Below are 19,437 nucleotides of genomic sequence, written 5' to 3'. Positions count from 1 at the left end.
TATGTCTACTACGTACACATTCAGAAAGACGCTGCCATACTGGATACACCTTCATCAAACCTACTCGCCTGCATCATTCGCGCATGGGCGCCAACGCTTTTCGCCTCAGCGATGTCCCAGCCATCGGACTTGTCACCAGGTGCACACCATGGCCATGAGCACCCTCATGAGTTTGCCTCGGCGAACAGAGACCATTTTAACGAGACGGCCCACGAGTACGATGACCGTCCTCATGCTCTGGAATTAGCCCGCCGGCTTGGACAAGCCATAAGGAAGACATATCCTTCTCTTCTCGACGAAGATAGCACGGCGATGATGGACTTTGCATGTGGGACAGGTATGCATGTCCTTAGGGCTCATATGCTCATATGTCTGACGGAATGGATGCAGGATTGATTTCCCGCGAGCTTTGTCCTTATGTCAGATCGATTGTCGGGGTCGACATCAGTCCTGGCATGGTCGAGCAGTTCAATCTCAGAGCATCGAATCAGGGCTTGGCACCAGGGGAAATGCAAGCCGTCTGCGTCGAGCTTAAAGGCTCCACCAACGAGCTCAATGGCCAAAAGTTCGATGTGATCGTCGTGCGTATATCGGAATCGGATTCTTGCCGACGCTTGTGGTACTAAGGTTCTCTGCGCTTCAGTGCGCACTTGCATACCATCACTTCTCGTCCATCGAAGACACCACGCGCATTATTTCCACTTTCCTGAAGCCTGGAGGCTCGCTATTAGTTGCGGACATTATGAAGAGCACCCTCCACGGCGAGATATTTCCGGATGGCGGACACATCGTCGCTCACCAGCATGGCTTTGACGAGGAAGAACTGCGCAGAGTATTCGAAGGTGCAGCGCTCATCGATTTTGCCTTCACACGCGCGACGTCAGGAAAATTACACGGCCACCCGGTGGACTTTTTTCTAGCTCGGGGAATACTGCCTAACAAGTTGTGATTTTACTGTACGTTATATTCATCGGTGGTGACCGTCAATTTTATTATGTGGTGTATGGCCCAAAGTTTGGATAGGAAATTGGTTCGGCAACGGGGTGGGCACCTGAGCTTGCTATTGCTTCTCAGTTACTTGATGATGATGATAATTACATGTAACTGTATCAGAAAATCATGTATCTCACGGAAACGTCCCGTAGACACCGCATAATGGCGTTCCTAGCTTTACAGTGGATCATGGCGCTATGATCGATCTCCTCGAAGATGTGCGCGTCGTCACACTAGCGCTGGTAATACGCTTAAACAGGCAATGATCCGCCTCGGCTTGGGATACGACGTTCAAGGCCATATGTGACTTGTTAACGTCCTCCGACTATCGTGTTGCTCGTTTAAATTCGACGACTGCGACTGGGTTTGGATACCTCACGCAGCCTGGCCCGACGCTCTCCGAAGTGCTAGTTAGTACCAGCCGGCACCACTCGCAGCAGTCGGCGCCTCGAGCACTAATATACTGCAGAGCTTTTCTGATTGATTACCCGGGCCAAAGCGTCTTACCGGGTCCTCATGCAGGCGAATTTGAAGTGTCTTCCACGGTCAACTGTCGACCGGTGAGAATGCTGCTCTACCATGGGCAGTAGGGAACAGGTCGAACAGTGACTCAAGATGAAACGTGCCTCACAGTTATCGGATGTGAGTGCTTCTTTGCCTTTGAGAACGCTGTGTTTGTGGTTTCTGTTCAAGTTGAAATTGTTTTCCACTGGTGCGATTGCTTCGATGCATGAAGAACCCATCGTGCCCTTCTACCCTGACAGCGTCTGACTCCTCCGTATCGACATCGACAATTGTTCGACGGATCGTTCGAAGACACTCGGTCGATAGCCGCAGTATTTCTGCATCAGCTGATCAAATGGATGACTCTACCGCAGTCAAGGTGACACGCTGAGCGGTACCGATGCGTACACGTTCCCTTCGTAATGATCGGTTGCTATTCAACTCACGATTGGTAACCTTTGCTGCATTTTATCTATCCAACAGCTGAGACCACTTTGCTCGTTGTGCTGCTTGTCAACCGGGCTTTCGCGCTCAGCTTCCAGCAGACAGTTTAGCCGGGCAGTGATTGGGGCGTGTCTTCGTTATCGCATCCTCAGATGGAATACGAATTTTGGTAAGGCGCCAAACCTAGTTGTGACTTCTCACCTTCATGTCGGGTTCAGGGTCTACTCCGTTAGTCAGAGCCACGGAACCGCTGCGTTTCAGAAGGTCTCGGCACTCATTGACTGTGGTCACATCTGCAGTGCCGATTATAGGTTTCGATCTGCACGTCGCAAAGAACTGTCCTGGCTATATGACAGAACACGTTCAAAGTGACTCGTTCTGCTGGCTTTGGCGCTTGCCCCAAGTGCCGATCCCATCCCCTTCGCGTGCTTTCTGCTCCGCTGCGACGCACCATTCGACTTTTGTCCCAGCGGTTCTTTGCTCAGGCTTGCCGTCTCCACGCAGCCTCCCTCCTGCAGTAAATAATGGAAGGTGAGCAGGTCATACACACAAGGAGCCCACTCGTCTTTAAACAGGGTGCGACAGCGATAGCACTCCCCCAGAATACGCGACCCAGCCCCTCAGGACCGCAACGTACGCCTTCGCCCAACCAATCGACTGTCTCTCATAGGACAGCCGTCATCGCGGCCGTGTGCGTCGTAGCCGCGTGCACTCTGCTGCTCATCGTGCTATGGAGAACGTGGCGCGTTAGGCGGCCTTCTCCACCGCTTCTTCAAGTCTCTCTCGAGAAGCCGCGGCTGTGGGACATTCTTTCAGTCAGGGCGGATGCGAAGGCTGAGCCATGGACGATGTGGGCACGCATGTTGGTGAGTGCTAGAACAGATCATTACCCGTCGATCTGTAACGCGCTTCCCTGTCTCCCAATGTACTCGTTCAGCCATTGTCCGTGATGCGTCCGGGAGAGGTTCTGCTCGGATGTACACCGCCACGTCAAGATGGCTACGCATCGAAGCCATCAAGGACGGATGGAATCTTGCAAGTTGTCGTCGTGATTGAGATGCCTGCACAGCGGCGCTACAAAGGTCAGAAGGCGCAAGGCGCTTCAGCTAGCGGACAGTCAATTCAAGATATGGGCGGCCTGTGGGTAGGTGCGATTGAGGTGCCATGTCCTGTGGAGGTCATCACTATGGATGTGTAGGCAGTCTTTTCATAACACATTACCCAGCGATTATTTGCTTCCGTGCCTGTGAACTGTACTGAGGTGACGCTAACTTCGAGTCGAGTCCGGTATGATTCGTATTAATAGACCGAACTTGACTCGCTCTAAAGTTGCCGTAGAACACTGACCTATTGTGCGCAACTCACGGCCATTGTCAAGAGTTGCGCACCGTGGACTTCGAGTCGCTCTCGTTACAGATTTCTTACCGAAGAAAACATGCTTATTTCGACCGCTCAATAGACAAACTTGCGAATGTAGCGGTCAATATAACCATCGTACCTTTGAAGGCGGATGCGTGGAATCATACAAAAGCGCTGCAGCGTCGCCACTACTCCGCTGAGCACTCCACTTCCCATTTAAATCATTTGCAATAATTGAGTGTCACAGCGATTCCAGACAGAAATCTGAATGGCTACAAATTTTCATACAACATACATGATTCGGTCAATCGGGCCGGGATGCAATATAAAGTCGAAACAAAAGGCAGACGGGCAAAGCAATATGTCGGCACCACACCCGCAACATCCATATAGCAATATCTCAGTATACTTCAACGGATACGTCGCTAACCTTACGTACCAGCTTCACGGCGCAAGGCTCGACAAGGGAGTCATCCCTACTATCAGCTCTTCCCCGTGTGTGAGCACTAAATGCGGAGGCTTCTCTCGAGGCTCGTTTGTGTGTCAGACTGGTCGAAGGATGTGTAGGTGTGGACTCGAATGTTCTCTAGCCGTCCGGCTCGTTTGAAAAAGAGGTATCCAAATGAATCTGCGGCCGCCACATGACCCGCACCAATGTCAGGGTGATTAGCGGAGTTCTTGCAATGTAATAGTTGTGGCTGCGGCACTCTGTTCGCCAACAATGGCGCACGCCTTGATTCGCATCACTCGCGTTCGCCATGATAAATGTGCCTTGTTTTCTCGTCGGATGCGGATGGTCGGAGCCTGCGGAGTCTTGAAGAAAATATCTACTCTGCTCTCGTAAGACCACTGTGGCAGCAGCGTAGTGGCTTTGATGGGCGGACATCATTTTTACCCCAAGCACGCGAATGGCGCTTCATCGCTACCAAGTTCGAATGTTGCGGCGGGCACGCAGACGATAATAATATGCATTAAGTTATTGAAACGGATTCTAGCTTTATTGGTCTCCCTGCAGTCAAGCCGTACGGAACATTGTGCTTATCGAATGCCATCAAAGCCAAAGTCCTGCTTTCAGGCCTCAGTTCGCTTTCCCTGCTTTCTGGCATGTCATGTCTATTTTTGGTGTGTCATATTCCGATGCCACCCAACAAGCACTGCGGCTTTTGCCACTGGCCGTTCCCTTGCACCTTCAATGAGCTTGACTCGGGATAAATCAGACAGCTGGCAGAAGGTAACGCATTTGTCACTCGTGCGGAAACAAGCGTGATAGACGTGACGACGTCTGCGAGACGCTCGACAAGAAAGGAAGGCTCGGGCGCATCCTTTTGCCTCCGTTCAAATTGGACGCAAAAGGGCATGCGATAATCCCTATGTACATGCAATATCTTCGTGCCGGGAAAGTATTGTATTCGCAAACCTTTCATGGATACCCACTGTCCGACAGTAATCAAAAGCGGCCATCCAGTGTCCACCTATTGCAAAAGAAACTTGCACATCAATCTACTGGAACGAAGGGTATGTGTATTGCCAATTGTCTCGGGAAAAGGTGAGCGCGCGTATGCTGTTGTAACTGGAAATGCGATGAGATGAGCACAGCTATTTGTGGCGGCGAAATGTACATTCCAGTGCACCTCTCATAAACATATATGCAAAAGAATTCTCATAGCATCCCTGGTACTGTGTCTAATAGGTCTACGCGATTAGTGCGTATGGGTCACGGTTACAATTACGGCAATGGTGAGGAAACCCTCTACTATAGGCGGTGCGCCAACCAACAGTACACCTGAACGTGTTTGAACGCTTCTTCCATATCGGATGATGATTGAGAGAGGAAAGACTTGTATCTATATCTATACGTCCGGTACTCCTTGGCGTAGGATACGTACACTATATACGACCGAGATATCTCGCTGACTTCCCCTTGGCGAGTCTATATGTTGACCTTCGGAGGTCTCGCCAACTGTCTCCGGCCCCTATCAAGTCCAAGTCCTCCGACCCGTTTTGTCGTGACTTTTACGCTATGGGGCCCCGCACGCTTAGGTCTTGCAGTTTCGGTCAAGGGTCTCTACGCACGGTGTATGAAAGGTGTGCCATAAGTTTTTAACGTATAACTGAGCCCTTGCTAACGAATCTTCCACGGGCCACACAACACATCCTCCTACACATCCCACGTGCATATACTCCGCTTATATTTTGACCAAGCTCTACTGTTATCCGCGAATGCTACCGCCTGCTAGAAATGTATATTATCTGGTGCCCGGATCTTGGACCCTGGTAGAAGCAGTCGTTGCTATTGCTATACATGCGCAGAAAGCCATGTATTTGTCTGCCGCCTATGAGTGTTAGTTCTACTTCAGTTCGCCCTTCAACCCCTCTAATTGGTTGTCTACAGGAAAAGCTGGAGGTATGTGTATATCCCATACCACGTAAACCCAGATGTGTGCTGGGACATCGGCATTGAATTTCTTGAGGAGCACGATGGCTGCGCCACGGATATTCTGCTGCCCCAGCAAGCATCCTCTGGGTTTCCGCTCCTACAAATATGCGAGAGGGTTGCTATGTCACCAGAACCACACATACAGACCCCTGAAAGCGAGGATGTATCGACTGAGGGACAGTCATCCGTGGTACCCGAACGATGTGAACGCTCAGCTGAGCATATGTTCCTCCCTCACTGGTGCATTCTCTACCCCAACGGTACACACCCACTTCCACTTCCGTCATTTGCCAGTACTCACTCGCACACTCGACGATTGATACACAGGACACTGTGTTTCATGCCAACTTTGTCACGCAACGTGTCAGGGTACCACAAGAGATATATGCGTCCAAAGACAGAACATTCAAGCCCCGAGTCATCTCCGCTTTTCGCATACATGGCGCCGCTGGCATACCGCTAGCGGCCATCTTGCGAGGCGAGACGGAGGGGCTCGAGGGGCGAGCGCTTCCGGCGCTCCCAGACGACATGACGTGCACGAAGGTGTCCCTGCGCATTCTGGTACGCATCGCATCGCTAGGTTAACGATGCGAATTCATCTGATGGTTGACGCTGGGCAACGCCAGTGGCCGGGATACGAGCCTTTCACGAAGCAGATCATGATCCGGACGGGCGGGCGGACGGTTAGTATGGACAGGTTGGTCGAGGTGATCGCGAAGGTGCTCGTAGAGTTCTGCCAGGTGCGTCAGAGACTGTCGCCATTTCGAGCGGGTTATCCGGCCACACTGACGAGACTGCTTACAGAAGCGCGCACTGGTTCCGACGAGCGATCCAGCGTGGCGTCTTGGCCCAGGGTCCATCACTGTCGATGACATGACGTTGGTAGGTATTCTCCACGTCTCGCGGTCGAGTATTCAGCCGTTAGTGGACGTGTTGGTGAGACGGCCGAGTATTGATGCTTGATGTATTTGATTGCACCCGCTATGTCTTTAGCTCTTCGCCGTTGATTTGCGGAGTCTTAGCCAAGGACCAGCTGTTCTCACTTATATCTTGGCAGCTGACCGGTCACATCGCCACTAGCACTACTTGAACGTAGCTATTTATACGATAATGGCACATACATAGCCGAACCTATATACATGTACGTCAGATACGAAAGAACTGTGGGCGTTGTAAGCATAGCGTCATTCATCAAAGATCTAGATACTTGTCAGCAGGTATTTGTTGGAAGAATCGACGATGACACGTACCAGCTCTATAGCGCGGCACTCATGAATGGAGCGGCACTCTTCCCAATCCAGGCTCTCTCGCGTCTGAACGAAGCGCAACAAGCTTTTCTGAAGCTCATCTACATCGGACTGATCAAAAGATGCGTCGCTGTGCACTCGAATCTCCTCTAGTTGAACGATGCCTTGGTCTGAATCTGTCATCTTCGCCTGCATGCGGTTTGCAATCAGGCGACGTAATGCGCCTCCTATCACATCGGACGTGTGGCTGATCGTCAAAGCCTTGAGCTTCGGAAAATACCATTCACCGTCGTGTGGACTTGCCAAATCCTCGAGCATGTTGTATGGATTGAAAGGCTTGCCGGGATAGACGGGGAATAGTGACTCTTCCTCTGATGCAGTGGTCCCCACAACCTTGATAGAAAGGAAAATGCCAGACTGAAAGGTCTTCCACAAGGTTCTACAGTTTGGAAAACAAGCAACATAATTGTTTCCCTTCACAACCAGGGAGCGCAAACACGGAAAATGGTCCCGCTGCTGCTGTAGATCTCGAAAAAGCGGTGTGTCTTCGGACCAGCGATCAATCATGACGAGTCGATGTAATTTGGGTGCCGAGATTGACGCGAACAGCCGCATGATGCCCGTTGCATGACTCCCACCGCTGGTCACTTCGAGTATTTCTAGTGCCGGGAGAATAACGGGGGAGCTGTAAGACAGCGAGTCTGTGTTTGTGATTGGCGTTAGTTGTAGAGACAGATGGCGTAATCCACGAAGAAGGCTGAAAGACTTGAGAACCGTGAGTCCAACCGAGAGAATCCTGCGCCAGTGAGGGGTCCATGTAAGATTCGCAAGTAATGGAAATTGTTTAACAGCCTTGCACATGTTTAGTTCATTGGTTGACGGTTCCAAGCACAGAGTCTGAAGATTGGGAGCTCGAAGCATGCTGAGGTCGATACCATCGTAGGGAATGCCATTGTAAACACGCATTGTGTAAGTTTCCGGGATCAAGAGACACAAACTCAGGGTGTCCAGAGCAGGTGCCGACACAGTGAGAAGCTGCTGGACGCACTGATCGAAAGGGGGTAAGCAGGGTAGAACATCGAATATGCGCAATGTGTGCCATCGCTGTGAGTGCTGAACAAGCTGCTGGATTGACGCACAGAGTGCAACGCAATGGTCTATGCCGTAACAGCGTTCGTTATCAAATCGACTAACATTGAGAATGACGCAGATGTCGAGGGGGAGTGACTGCGAGCGATGAAGAAGCGTAGAAATGACCTCGGGGGCCGGAATGAACTCGAGTGACATGTGACAGGATGTCCAAAGCTTCGGACAATGTTCTGTGGCCAATTTGCGCCACATGCGAGACACAGAAGCTATGCAGAGCGCGAAGCGCACACGCTCTAGGCTTTCGTGTTCTGAATCTAAGCCTGTCTCCAGAATCAGCAAGAAAATGTCTACAGAGAGCTTTCTCCATGGGTTCTGCTTGCGACGAGGGTCGGTGGCGGAGTGGAATATAAGCAAATAAAAAGTTGGACATCAGAGCGTTAGACAAGTTGATTCGGCTGTAGAAGACGTACGGGTCGTTGGACAGACATGTTGTATAGCCTTATTGTGCGCTTTCACAGTTGAGGGGACGGGGTCACTTATAGAAGGAGAACGCTGCGAGTCGGGATTTAAATATGTGCACGGGCCGACGGCCCGGGTCAACTTTATGTGGCGTTGTGTTGTCCATGCTTCGCTTTGGTCACTAGATACTAGATAAGCATCGCGAAAATTCAAAAGTGGCCAAAGCACTATACTAGGGTGGTGCGTATGGTACCGGTACGATATGCTTTGCCAGCCCGTTACCGAAGTGAAGGTTTCAATTGCTGATGAAGAGCACTCATAACGGGATATCAAGCAACGTATCCCGCCTTTCTCCTGAGATCACTCACTTTGGTCAATGCGGAGAACTTGTTGCGGCTTCAGGAATGATGGTCAGGCAAAGCGGCGGTTTGTCCAGCTGTCACGTTCGTGGCTGCGGCGCCAACTTGTCACCCAATCGCCAAGGGGTAGAAATATACCGGTGGCGGACGACGAACGCGAACAGAACGTATAGCAACGGTAGCGTGGTCTGCCGTGCTGCCAGATATTTGTGCACGCCACGCAGATCAATGACAGAAAGTGGCAGTTGTACTTCCTCATATGGTATATGCGCAGCGCGCTTTAGTCTCTCAGGCCTGAGGTGCATTTATAAGCCTAGGCCGTATGCGAAGTCGAGATCAGCTGTCAGGTGGTGTAACTTGGACCCGACCTAACATCAAATCCACATCAAATCCGCTATATTCGTCATCCGTGATAGGCGCCGCATCTTGACTGCTATCTGCATGGTCCAAGCGCAAGCCACCGTCACTTCAGCCCGCCGTGATTGTCCGCTCCTCTTGTTCCACAACAAGAAGGTCAGCGCATGCACTAAATTCCACACCAGGCAGAACACCCATTACAGTGTTACATTGCATGCATCAGTACAACCGTAACCTTTTCACCAGTAGGGCTGAGTATAACTTACTATGGCGTCAACGCCCTGCAATCTCGCGGGAGCAAACAGGCACAGGGGCACTGTCTGCATCGGTAACGCCGCAGAATCACTCGCTGGAAACTCCGCCACATCCAAGGGACACAAAGAGCACACGCTGCACACAAACCGTGCGGCGCCACGCAGAATTTGATCCCAGCTTGTTCACATAACAGGCAAGTCAAGGCACGAGAATGGACCCACGGAACCCTACCGCAGCGTTCCGCTTTCCGGGAGCTTCTGTGCACCCCGTACTTTCCTATTCCAGGCAGCCGTTCCTTCCCCTTCCAGCGGAATGCTTTGTCCTCTCATCCAAAACGTCACGCCTCAATGGCAGAGCACAGCAATGGCGTATGAGGAATCACAACAAGCCGCCGCTACATCAGCCTCAGCTTTGACTGTCCGCTGTCCTCCTCGCTCAGATGCGCAGGCGACCTTCACCACATCCGACGGGGCCGCCACAGATGCGCGAACATAAAATGCACGCAGGGTGTGCTCGGTTGCAGCATCGACTGTCTCTCTCAGTTCCTCATCATGTCCAACACCATCGTCCCTCATCCCCAGCTGACCATCCCCGCTCAGCCTGGGCTCCAGCACCAGCCACCCCAAATACAGAAGAAGCTACTAGCGATAGGCGAGCCCTTTACCGATAAAGTAAGTAGCCCGAGGGACTTGCAATGAACAGAAACTGACGGGCGTGTCGTACAGTACTTCACCTGGAAGGTCGAGGGATACGACAGGCGGCAGAGACTGCGCAACGACCCTGGCAGGGATCCACAACAGCCGCGCAGCACCGTCTTTGTCCCATCATCGGTCCAGCCTTCTCTCCCTCTCGGAGAGCAAGGTAAGGCCCGTACTATTCCTGAGACGCGAGAGCCGTCCGACGCACAGATCCACGACGGCTCTAGGGGCTCCAAGTACGATATGCTCGACCTGTCGAGCGGCAGGAGCTCGGGGCGCGATGCACTCCCCTCCCGCGGGCAGTCCGCCGCACTGCATCGCACGCGCACAGGCCGTCAGAGAGACGCACGTCCCGCCGCTCCGCCAGCCCGACTGGCTCCTCAGGCATGTAGCTCGCCCGCATCCCCCGACCCGGTCATGCAGGAGCTGCGGCGCACTGTCCGGACGACGTATACCCCGCGGCGTTCGTATCCCCTCCGCCCTGGCGCGGACGGCGAGGGCCGCCTGGACGGCAGGTCGCAGCGGCGGGCCACACGTCCTACACTCCCCCCGTTTGCGCATCTCGTCCGCACTACCGCGAGCGAGGATGCTGCCCAGCAACAGCCCCAGCATCATTCCGGGCCGTCCTCGTGCACGTCACGCCGTGACCACTGTTGAAGCGAGTGCTGTCAGGACATGCTGTGCCCATACAAGGGTTTCGGCCATCCGCAACGCTGCCGGCGGTTGTCATCGAGAGGACGATGAAGCTCTCGATGCAAGAGTCTCTCCTTCGACTGGACTATGCTCATTCTTCTTGTCTTCCTCCTATGAACAGTATGCAGTCCTGTGCGTGCATATATGTAGAATTGTTTCGATGTGTGTTGTTAGTATGCGCACTGGACCGTACAAGTGACAGATGAATGCGGTGACGTTATGCAAATACAAGGAATGCCCAGCAAACAATCGCTACAAGCAACGACATGCGGTACAAGTAAGCGGACACATTTTCAGGAAGACAGGGCAGGGTTCAGGCGAGACGAATACGGTGGTGCGTTGCTCTCGGCAATTTGCATCGCATCGGCATGCGGTTGCGAGGACGGGGACCCAAGATGGCACATCGGGGCTGTGGGGGTCGGCTCGAAGGGACGGGCCACGCCCAGCAGTTGTTGAAGAGGAGCACAAACAGCTACGAGTGGCCACCCCACTTGAAGCTGGTGTCAGGCTCACGCAAGAGCTGGCCAAGCGGACGGCGCTCGTTCACAAGATCAACCGCCTGCGGGGAACGCATGAGCATGCACGGGCCCGACACACGATCACTCACGATGGCTTCGCCCGGTTGAAACACCAAGCACCGCGAAATGTCGGCCGCCTGTTTTGCGGTCATCACGCCGGGCGAGTCGGTTTCCTTGCCGTCCAGAGCCTTTGGTCGAGTCAGGGGCCCGATGAATCGCGCCACAGTCCTCGTATCCCCTCAGGAGTCTCGCCAGGAACGCACCTCACAAGCGGCTCGTATCGGCGTATGTGACCCTCAGCAAACATGCACCGCGTCCGGACCGGTCTGAGCGGTCTGATGGCGATTGAGATGTCTGAACGCGGTGAAACTCACGGAGACCCCAGATACTTCACGCCGCCCAGGTGCGTCGGAGAAGACACCGAAGGACCATACACCGCCGATTGTGGGAGAGCCGCTGATTTACTTACAGCTGGGAAGCCTGAAGGTGGGCCTGACGGCGAGGATCTGACGCAGATATGTACTGAATTCGAGATTGATATGATGTATGCCTCGGAGGACATCTACGGTACGACTGGTGTCGGTGCTGCTGAGATCAAAGCTCGCGTGATGATTGGGATGGGGTCGGGCCGGTGGGCTGGATCATGTGGCATCTGCGGCATTGACATGGACAGCTACGAGGCACAGACTCCCTTTTCGCACTCGACCCGACAGCGCGCGTTGTGGTGGAGAAGGACGCGCTGAAGGCTGAAGAACAGCGCATTTCAATCTTTCTCTTCTCCCGTGTCTCCAAAGATCCAGCATAGAAAGGACGTACAGATTCCTGATTCTGTCGGCTCTACAGCTTGCGATGAAGGTCCGGAGGGGGAGTCAGTCGGTGGGGATGCCGGGGACGCCACGCTCTCGAGGGCGGCGGGACGCGGACGTCAATATGGCGCGTCGGGGGCACCATCCTCTGAGACCGAGCCAGTCTAGCTTGTCTGAGCCCGGGAAAGGGCTTCCATCCCGATTCGGGCAGTGGTTTGCTATGTTTGAGGTCAGTTGTCGCTCGGGTAACATGATTCCAGTTTCTGTGTCGTCATGCGCGTCATCCTCTCCTCGCAGGACATGCGTAGCTATATAAGCGGGCGCGGACATCGGGAAGTACAGTTTCCGTCTTCAGTCTGTCAGGAGTAATGGAAGCCAGTTGTCCTAACGCCACGTACGCTGGGGAAAGGGCACCGATCGCTGGCATGCCCGGCGCTTTCGTCGGCACTCGCCGTGAGATGAGCCGCAGAGCCCCTTTCCTCGAGACGAGCAAATAATCCGACGTCCCGCCCCTGCGCACAGGGCATACACACATGTGGACGTGGAGAAGCGAGGCGGGCGTGACGGTCCCTGCCGCGATAAGTGAGTAGAGCGGAGAACTGGTAATAGACCTTATCTGCAGCATTTTGCGATCGCGATCTGGGCGAGAGGTCTCGGGAAGCGCCAAGATGCCGGTGGCTCTGCTATGGTATGGAGGCATCTCTTTGCGCCAGCGCCGCACACGACCATGACGGACTGAACTTTGATAAGTATGCACATAGACCCAGACTCGCTTTGGGGAGGCTCATGCCCCGCATGCTCCTCAGGTGGTGCTCGGGGCTGTGGCGTAATCGAGACAGAGATGCGCGCATTATTGCAGCAGCCGTGACAGTCGGAAGAATTTCCCCGCCATGGAGAGCGCCCGACGTCCAGGAAAACCAAGCACTCTTGGACCGTGCGCCACGCGGGCCAGGCACGGAGGGGACGACCGCCGAAACGTGAGTTGCATGGCGAGATAGGCCGTCGGGCGGGTCTTGCACAGCCCGCGCGTGCAATGACAACGCCCCCTGCTGTCGCATTGTCTCTGGTTATCGCAGCGGGCGAGTGACTTTGTCACAGGCCGACTTTGACTAATTTGAGTGTGATCGCGATCAGCCAGGCACGGACGCCTCGGGGGCGCCTCTCATTGGCTGCCGTCCATGGCGGGCTCCTGGGGAGTATGCCATGGATTCATTGTCTAGACCCCCGTCCCGAATAGTCTTCTGCACGCGCGCACTGACGACTCCCGGCGGGCCTGGCCAGGGACAGCCACGGCGTATCATCTCCCCGGGAAGGACTTGTCGAGAAGTCTGTTATCTGTGGCTGACGTGCAGCATGTGCCACACCGTTCCACGTCTCCCAAACACCCCGACTTATCGTACTACTCATCAAAGTCCCACCCGTCTGCCAAGCTCGCGCATCATGCCTCCATTCTCATATAAGGCTCGCGCGCGGGGCAGCGGCCTCCCAGGGCCTCCCTTCCTTCCCTTCTCACCGTCGCACCCATGGCCGACTCGGCGCACCAGCTGCCTGCGTACGAGAACGAGAAGCACCTCGACGATGACTCGTTCGACAAGTCCGCCGAGGGCGACAGCGTCGACGATGTCCAGATGGTCAAGGAAGTCGAGGAGCTCGAGGACCGCATCGCCCACGACGAGGCTACCGAGGACGAGTACCGTGTCGAGGAGGCCTACGAGGTCGCTCTCAAGGTGGGCGCCACACCTTTATCGCTTCCAGACGGCCGTTGACCGTCTCGTCCGCGTCCCAGGTGCTGACGACCAGGGACGACCCCGAGCTCGCGTCCGTCACCTTCCGCACGATGTTCCTCGGTCTTGGTTTCTCGGCTTTCGGAGCGTGAGCGTCCCCCGTCGCACCCGCGAACCCCGTCCGCTGACAGATTGCCGCGTGCAGCGTCCTTGCTCAGATCTACTACTTCAAGCCGCAGACGCTCCTCGTGTCGACGCTTCTGTTGCTGATCCTGTCCTACTGGCTCGGAAATGCCATGCACATGCTCCTGCCCTCCAGGGGCTTCTTCCGGTTCATCAACCCCGGCCCTTTCAACAGTGAGCGACTCGCATCTCGCTGTGCTATACCCGACGCTCACCTATCGCAGTCAAGGAGCATGTCGCCATCATCATCATGGCGTCGACGGCCGCCACGTCCGCCGTCGCGATCCAGGTCATCTCGGTCCAGGAATGTGAGTTGCGCATTTCGTGTGGTCTTCGAAGCGAGTAACTAACATGCGACTGCAGTGTATTACAACAACAACATGGTCTGTGCCCGTAGAAATGTGTCTTATCGTGCATGTGCTGACGGCCGCCGCAGAATGCCGGGATTGCGATCTTTACACTGATCGGCTCGCAGCTGATCGGGTATGGCTACGCGGGTATCCTGTCGGACGTCCTTGTCAAGCCCACAAAGTGCTTCTGGCCCGCGAACAGTACGCGCCGTCTCCCTGAGCTCTGCCACGGGCGCGCCGCTGACATAGCGTATAGTCTACACGGCCAACCTGTTCCAGGCGCTGCACTATGACAGGCAGATGACCTCCAAGCGTGTGCGCGTCTTCTGGATCACCTTTGCCGCGCTTTTCTGCTGGGAGATCATCCCCGAATGTATGTCGCCCGACTTTGCCTCCGGCCCCCTCTGCGCTGCCTCTGACCATCACGCGACCCGCAGGGATCTTCCCCATTCTCACCGGATTCTCCATCTTCTGCCTCGCGGACAACCACTCGTCCGTCGTGCGCAACGTCTTTGGCGGCGCGAGCAATAACGAGGGCATGGGCCTCCTCGCGCTCTGCCTCGACTGGAACCTCATCAGCAGCACCTGCCTGTGGTCGCCGCTCTGGCTGCAGCTCAACCAGGACATCGGCATCATGTTCACGTACATCCTCATGAGCGCGGTGTACTACGGCAACCTCTGGAACGCGAAGCAGTTCCCGTTCATGAGCCAGGCTATCTTTGTACGTGCTCGCGCACCTTGTGCTTGCGCGTGCTGACCGCGCTGTGTCGCAGGCCCAGAACGGCTCACAGTACGACCAGACCGCCCTGCTCACGGACGGCAGGTTCAACGCGACCAAGTATGCCGAGCTCGGGGTACGTCGCCTCCGTCGTCCGCCCGGTGCTTGCAATGCTGATGCTGATGCCGCCGCTCGCAGCCCGCGTACTTCTCCGCGACGAATGCGCTCTACCTCATCACGTCGAACCTGTCGCTCGGCGCGTGCGTCACCCACGTCGCGCTCTACCACTGGAGGGACCTCAAGCCGTTCATGCTCTCGCTCAACCCGTGGAACAAGTCGGAGTACCTCGTGCACGACGCGGTGTGTGCTTCCCGTGTCCTGCTCCGCCTGCATCGCAGCTGATCCTTCGGCGCCCGCAGCACTACGAGAAGCTCAAGGTGTACAAGCAGATCCCGCGCTGGTGGTACACCGCCGTGCTGCTCGTCGCGTACGCCATCGCGCAAGCGAGTGAGTCCCGCTGCCTGTGTCGACCGCCACGCGCCGCCGCTGACCACCGCCCCGCCCCCGCCCCCGCCAGCCAACTACACCGGCGACTCGGGCCTGCCGTGGTGGGCGCTCACGGTGCTGCTGATCATCGGCTTCGTCCTCTGCGCGCTCTACGCGACGCTCGCGGCGACGATCGGCTTCACCGAGTTCAACACGTCCGGCAACGGGTTCTTCCAGATGATCACCGGTGCGTGCTCCTTGTGCCCTGCCCCCTCCCGCCGCGTTGCTGACGGGGTATGTGCACAGCGTACATGGTCCCCGGCCGCCCCGTCGCCAACATGTACGGCGCGATGTACGGCGCACACCCGATGACGCAGGGCATCGCGTTCCTGCAGGATCTGAAGCTCGGCCAGTACTGCAAGCTGCCCCCGCGCGTGACGTTCTGCATGCAGATGATGGGCACGGTCGTCGGGGCGATCCTCAACTGTGCGTTTCTCCCGCGTCGGGAACTGGTTCGGCGCGCTGACCGTGGATCATGGATCGCGTCTAGATGTCATGATGCTGTCGATCATTAATGCGCAGCGGCCAGGTATGTTCTTGCGCCGCACCGCGCGCGGGAGCCTGAGCTGATCGGTATTGTGTGTTACAGCGCTCCTGTCTATCGCGGGCACGCGTCTGTGGTCCGGACAGAACGCGCAGTCGTACAACTGTAAGCCCGGTCTGTCGTGTTGCTATGTTGCCAGCGTCTGACAGGACCGTCCGTCCCACAGCGAATGCCATCTCCTGGGGCGCGCTCGCACCGCAGATGTTCGGGCCTTCCGCGCCGTACCACATGGTCCCGATCTCCCTCGCGATCGGCGTCGTCCTGCCCCTCCCGTTCTACATCTGCGTGCGTATCCCCGAGTCCTGCCCAGACTGCACTCGGGCCCGCACCCACACCCCGCCGCTGACCGCCGTCTGCGTCTGCAGTACCGCATCTGGCCGAAAGCCGGCTTCCAGCACCTGAACACGTCGATCATCATGCAGTACTCGTGCTACCTGTCCGTCGGCGTGAACACGTCGGTGAACACGTCGATGGCGCTCGGCATCTTCTCCCAGTGGTGGCTGCGCACGCGCTACCCGCGCTGGTTCACGAAGTACAAGTGAGTGCCGGGGCGCGTCCCTCCGTTTCTTGCTTCTATGCGTGCGCGTGCTGATGCTGGTGTCGCGCCGCAGCTACATTGTCGCCGCGGGCATGGACGGCGGCACGCAGGTGGTCATCTTCATCCTGAACTTTGTGCGTACATGTCCTTCGAGCATCCCGTCGCGCTGTGCTAAACCCCCGTGCGCGCCGTAGGCCATCTTTGGTGCAGCCGGCACGGCGCACCTCTTCCCGAGCTGGTGGGGCAACGGTATGTCTGCTCGCGTCTGTGCACGCGGACCCCCAGCTCATGCACGCCCCTTTGCAGACCTCAACCTGTCCGCGGACCGCTGTCTCGCACCCGCGTCATAGTATCGGCTGCTCGGGATGCGCTCTGCCCCCCGCCCCCGGCTCCCCTGCCATTTACTGTAGTAGCGTAGTATACACACCCCACTCGATGAGAGTTGTACTGATGTAGTAGAGTCTCGGCATAATCCACCCGGATGCGACTGATTGTAGAGGTGTCTTTTCTTTTGTCGGGGTTTGCTTGCTTGCAATGCGATGCAATCCTCACTCATTAACTTCACCGTGTTGGCCCCAGGGTCAGTGATGCACGGGTGTTTGACGAGTCGTGTCTCAGATCTCAGTACCCAATTTTTTTGTTGAAGAGTGAGAGTGATGTATGAACCTCCAGGATGTATTGACCTTGACGTTGAACGTCGAACAGCTCCTAGGCCATAGTAGCGGCGCCTGGCTGGATAAGTCCTCGCACACTGTTGTCCATACTACACAAAGTGCTGTTGTTGCGCAAGCTGAACTCGCTGTTTAGCATCAACATTGATGTGCTTTGGGACAAATGACGTCACCTGGGTTGATATACGGCTTTCTGCCCGGATCTTTGAATCAAGCAAAATCAATAGCACAGCAGTTAGTAACCTGTCAGAAACCCCCTGGTAGAAAGCAAGATTACTCCAGAGCGGTTCCCGGAACAATACTTGTCGAATTAGACTTCTGGCAGGGATCGGGACTGAAGATGACGAAAAGGGATTCGTGTCTGACCCGGCTTGTGACCAGCAAACGCCTAAGGAATCAAGTACAGAACGAACGGCCACAGCGACAACGAACACGCAATACAGGGAGAAGCATGATGTCGGGCGGACATCATGACCGCTCCTCGCATAGCAGCAGTGGGGTCCAGCATCCGGCCTTCCTAAGGACTACTCGGCAGGCGAGTCATGTCCAGTGAGGAAACCAAAGCGTTCACAGCATGCCTTGAAGCATGATGCATTTGTCGTGCGGGGCAGATGTTGCGCATGGTCAGCTGAATTCCACTTCCACATTCATCCTGGCTCAGCGCCGTCCTGTCCGCGGCCTCGAGCAGAATTTGTCCGCTGCGCTTCGGTTTCGCTCTCGACATCGCCTCGGTCGAGAGAAGCTAGAGTCCGAAGTCGGGCCGCCGAGTTCGCTGGCCCGCTGGGGTTTGAGAACACCGCTTGGGATAGAAATTCCGACCGCCCTCGGAGAACGAACGGAGTAGCGTGACCGCCCACGGGGTGGCTGAGACGTCGCTTCCTCAGGCGCTCAGAAGCGCGTCGTTGCCAGAGCGACCGGTCCCGAGGATTGTTATACTTGAGATCTGACGAATGCATGTAGATGGTATCGGTCTTGCCAAATGAGCGGAAACACGATTGGGCATTGCTTGCACCGGAGAGATGAGAGTCCGCAGCAGTTGGGGCCAGCCTCGTGACAGCAAGACCGCGAGGCGTTGTGAGACGTTGCGCCGTATCGGGCAGTCGTGGCTCCTCCAAGCAGCCTGTTGTCCCGTGAACGCGTTCACGAAGGAAGAGCAGGAGCGCCTCGCGGTCGCAGGACGTGGGTTAGAAGTTACTTGCCATCCGGTTCATTGTATCTTCCATTGCAAAGGACTATTAGATGCTCACGGTCAGCCTTTACGGACAAAGTCCAAAGACGTACTGAAAGGGGATGCACGCACGTTACTATATCCGCAAAACAGCTGTGCCGGGGGAGAGCTCTCATGCAACATTAATAGTGAGTTCAGGTCCCCGAGGGGTGAGGGTGCCGAGGTCAAAAGACCCGACTTCTCGGGACGTGGGTATACGGCGCGGAGATATGTCGACTTTGGGGCTCTATAAATGAACAGAGAGTCGATTCTCATCTCTTAGTGACATCCGTCCGCTCACGCATTTGGCTCCGGCGGTGTCCCAGCGATGATGAACTGTCAGACACACAGCGAAGACGCTTGACGCATTGTACACGGCACGCTGGTGATGATACGAGCACTTTTCCCGGTGATCTGTCAAGAACGAACAACGATAGTTTGTCAAAGTCCACTGTTCGGTCAAGTTGATCCACACTTCACCGATATTGTGCCATGGGGGATTTAGACGGACACAATGGCTGGATGAACATGTCATAATGCGTGGCCATTCTTGAACGTAGATAGATGTCGTCACGTATTCAAGATGTACCAGCATACCAAAACTGCCAAGTAAATGGTCGTTGGTAGTACCGGCAGCTATATGTGACCTATTGTGTGATTTACAGATCTGCTCAACCTGACAGTTCAGATGTCTTGACCATGATCAGATCGCAACCTGACATGAGAAGGACATCGACA

The 19,437-nt window shown here is 55.4% G+C and overlaps 5 protein-coding genes across 5 annotated transcripts; all 5 read left to right on the top strand.

Annotated features, from left to right (window-relative positions):
* Positions 1–144: 144 nt before the first annotated feature.
* On the top strand, positions 145–838 carry POSPLADRAFT_1079062 (hypothetical protein; the record flags this gene model as incomplete). Its single annotated transcript, XM_024482977.1, has 3 exons — positions 145–337; positions 391–581; positions 644–838. Coding segments are annotated over 3 exons (579 nt in total), but the record flags the coding sequence as incomplete, so codon positions are not given.
* A 1,677-nt stretch (positions 839–2,515) lies between these two features.
* On the top strand, positions 2,516–3,534 carry POSPLADRAFT_1160602 (hypothetical protein; the record flags this gene model as incomplete). The annotated part of the gene is made up of 4 exons (XM_024487572.1): positions 2,516–2,574; positions 2,612–2,807; positions 2,879–3,085; positions 3,280–3,534. Coding segments are annotated over 4 exons (717 nt in total), but the record flags the coding sequence as incomplete, so codon positions are not given.
* Positions 3,535–4,670: 1,136 nt separating this feature from the next.
* Positions 4,671–8,582, top strand: POSPLADRAFT_1175320 (hypothetical protein; the record flags this gene model as incomplete). Its single annotated transcript, XM_024488343.1, has 12 exons — positions 4,671–4,846; positions 4,991–5,062; positions 5,350–5,385; positions 5,693–5,927; positions 6,065–6,298; positions 6,364–6,477; positions 6,542–6,619; positions 6,863–6,878; positions 7,471–7,523; positions 7,648–7,671; positions 7,879–8,011; positions 8,126–8,582. 12 exons carry the CDS (start codon positions 4,671–4,673, stop codon positions 8,209–8,211), a joined length of 1,257 nt encoding a protein of 418 aa, XP_024333056.1. The 3' UTR covers positions 8,212–8,582.
* Positions 8,583–10,054: 1,472 nt separating this feature from the next.
* Positions 10,055–12,155, top strand: POSPLADRAFT_1160376 (hypothetical protein; the record flags this gene model as incomplete). The annotated part of the gene is made up of 5 exons (XM_024487538.1): positions 10,055–10,174; positions 10,229–10,830; positions 10,895–11,063; positions 11,097–11,697; positions 11,866–12,155. The coding sequence occupies 5 exons, from the start codon at positions 10,055–10,057 to the stop codon at positions 12,153–12,155; spliced, it is 1,782 nt and encodes a 593-aa protein (XP_024333055.1).
* Positions 12,156–13,780: 1,625 nt separating this feature from the next.
* POSPLADRAFT_1175318 (hypothetical protein) lies at positions 13,781–17,457 on the top strand. Its single transcript, XM_024488342.1, has 20 exons — positions 13,781–13,945; positions 14,005–14,090; positions 14,148–14,299; positions 14,350–14,433; positions 14,489–14,508; positions 14,562–14,676; positions 14,732–14,848; positions 14,913–15,196; positions 15,249–15,329; positions 15,392–15,553; positions 15,613–15,700; positions 15,771–15,926; positions 15,986–16,165; positions 16,230–16,268; positions 16,329–16,388; positions 16,450–16,568; positions 16,649–16,821; positions 16,895–16,955; positions 17,016–17,070; positions 17,128–17,457. Exons 1-20 carry the CDS (start codon positions 13,847–13,849, stop codon positions 17,169–17,171), a joined length of 2,175 nt encoding a protein of 724 aa, XP_024333054.1. The 5' UTR covers positions 13,781–13,846; the 3' UTR covers positions 17,172–17,457.
* The last annotated feature ends 1,980 nt before the right edge of the window (positions 17,458–19,437 follow it).

Source organism: Postia placenta (genome assembly GCF_002117355.1).
Source record: "Postia placenta MAD-698-R-SB12 unplaced genomic scaffold POSPLAscaffold_24, whole genome shotgun sequence".
Taxonomy (NCBI): domain Eukaryota; kingdom Fungi; phylum Basidiomycota; class Agaricomycetes; order Polyporales; family Adustoporiaceae; genus Rhodonia; species Rhodonia placenta.
This window is presented reverse-complemented; position numbering and strand designations above follow the sequence as displayed.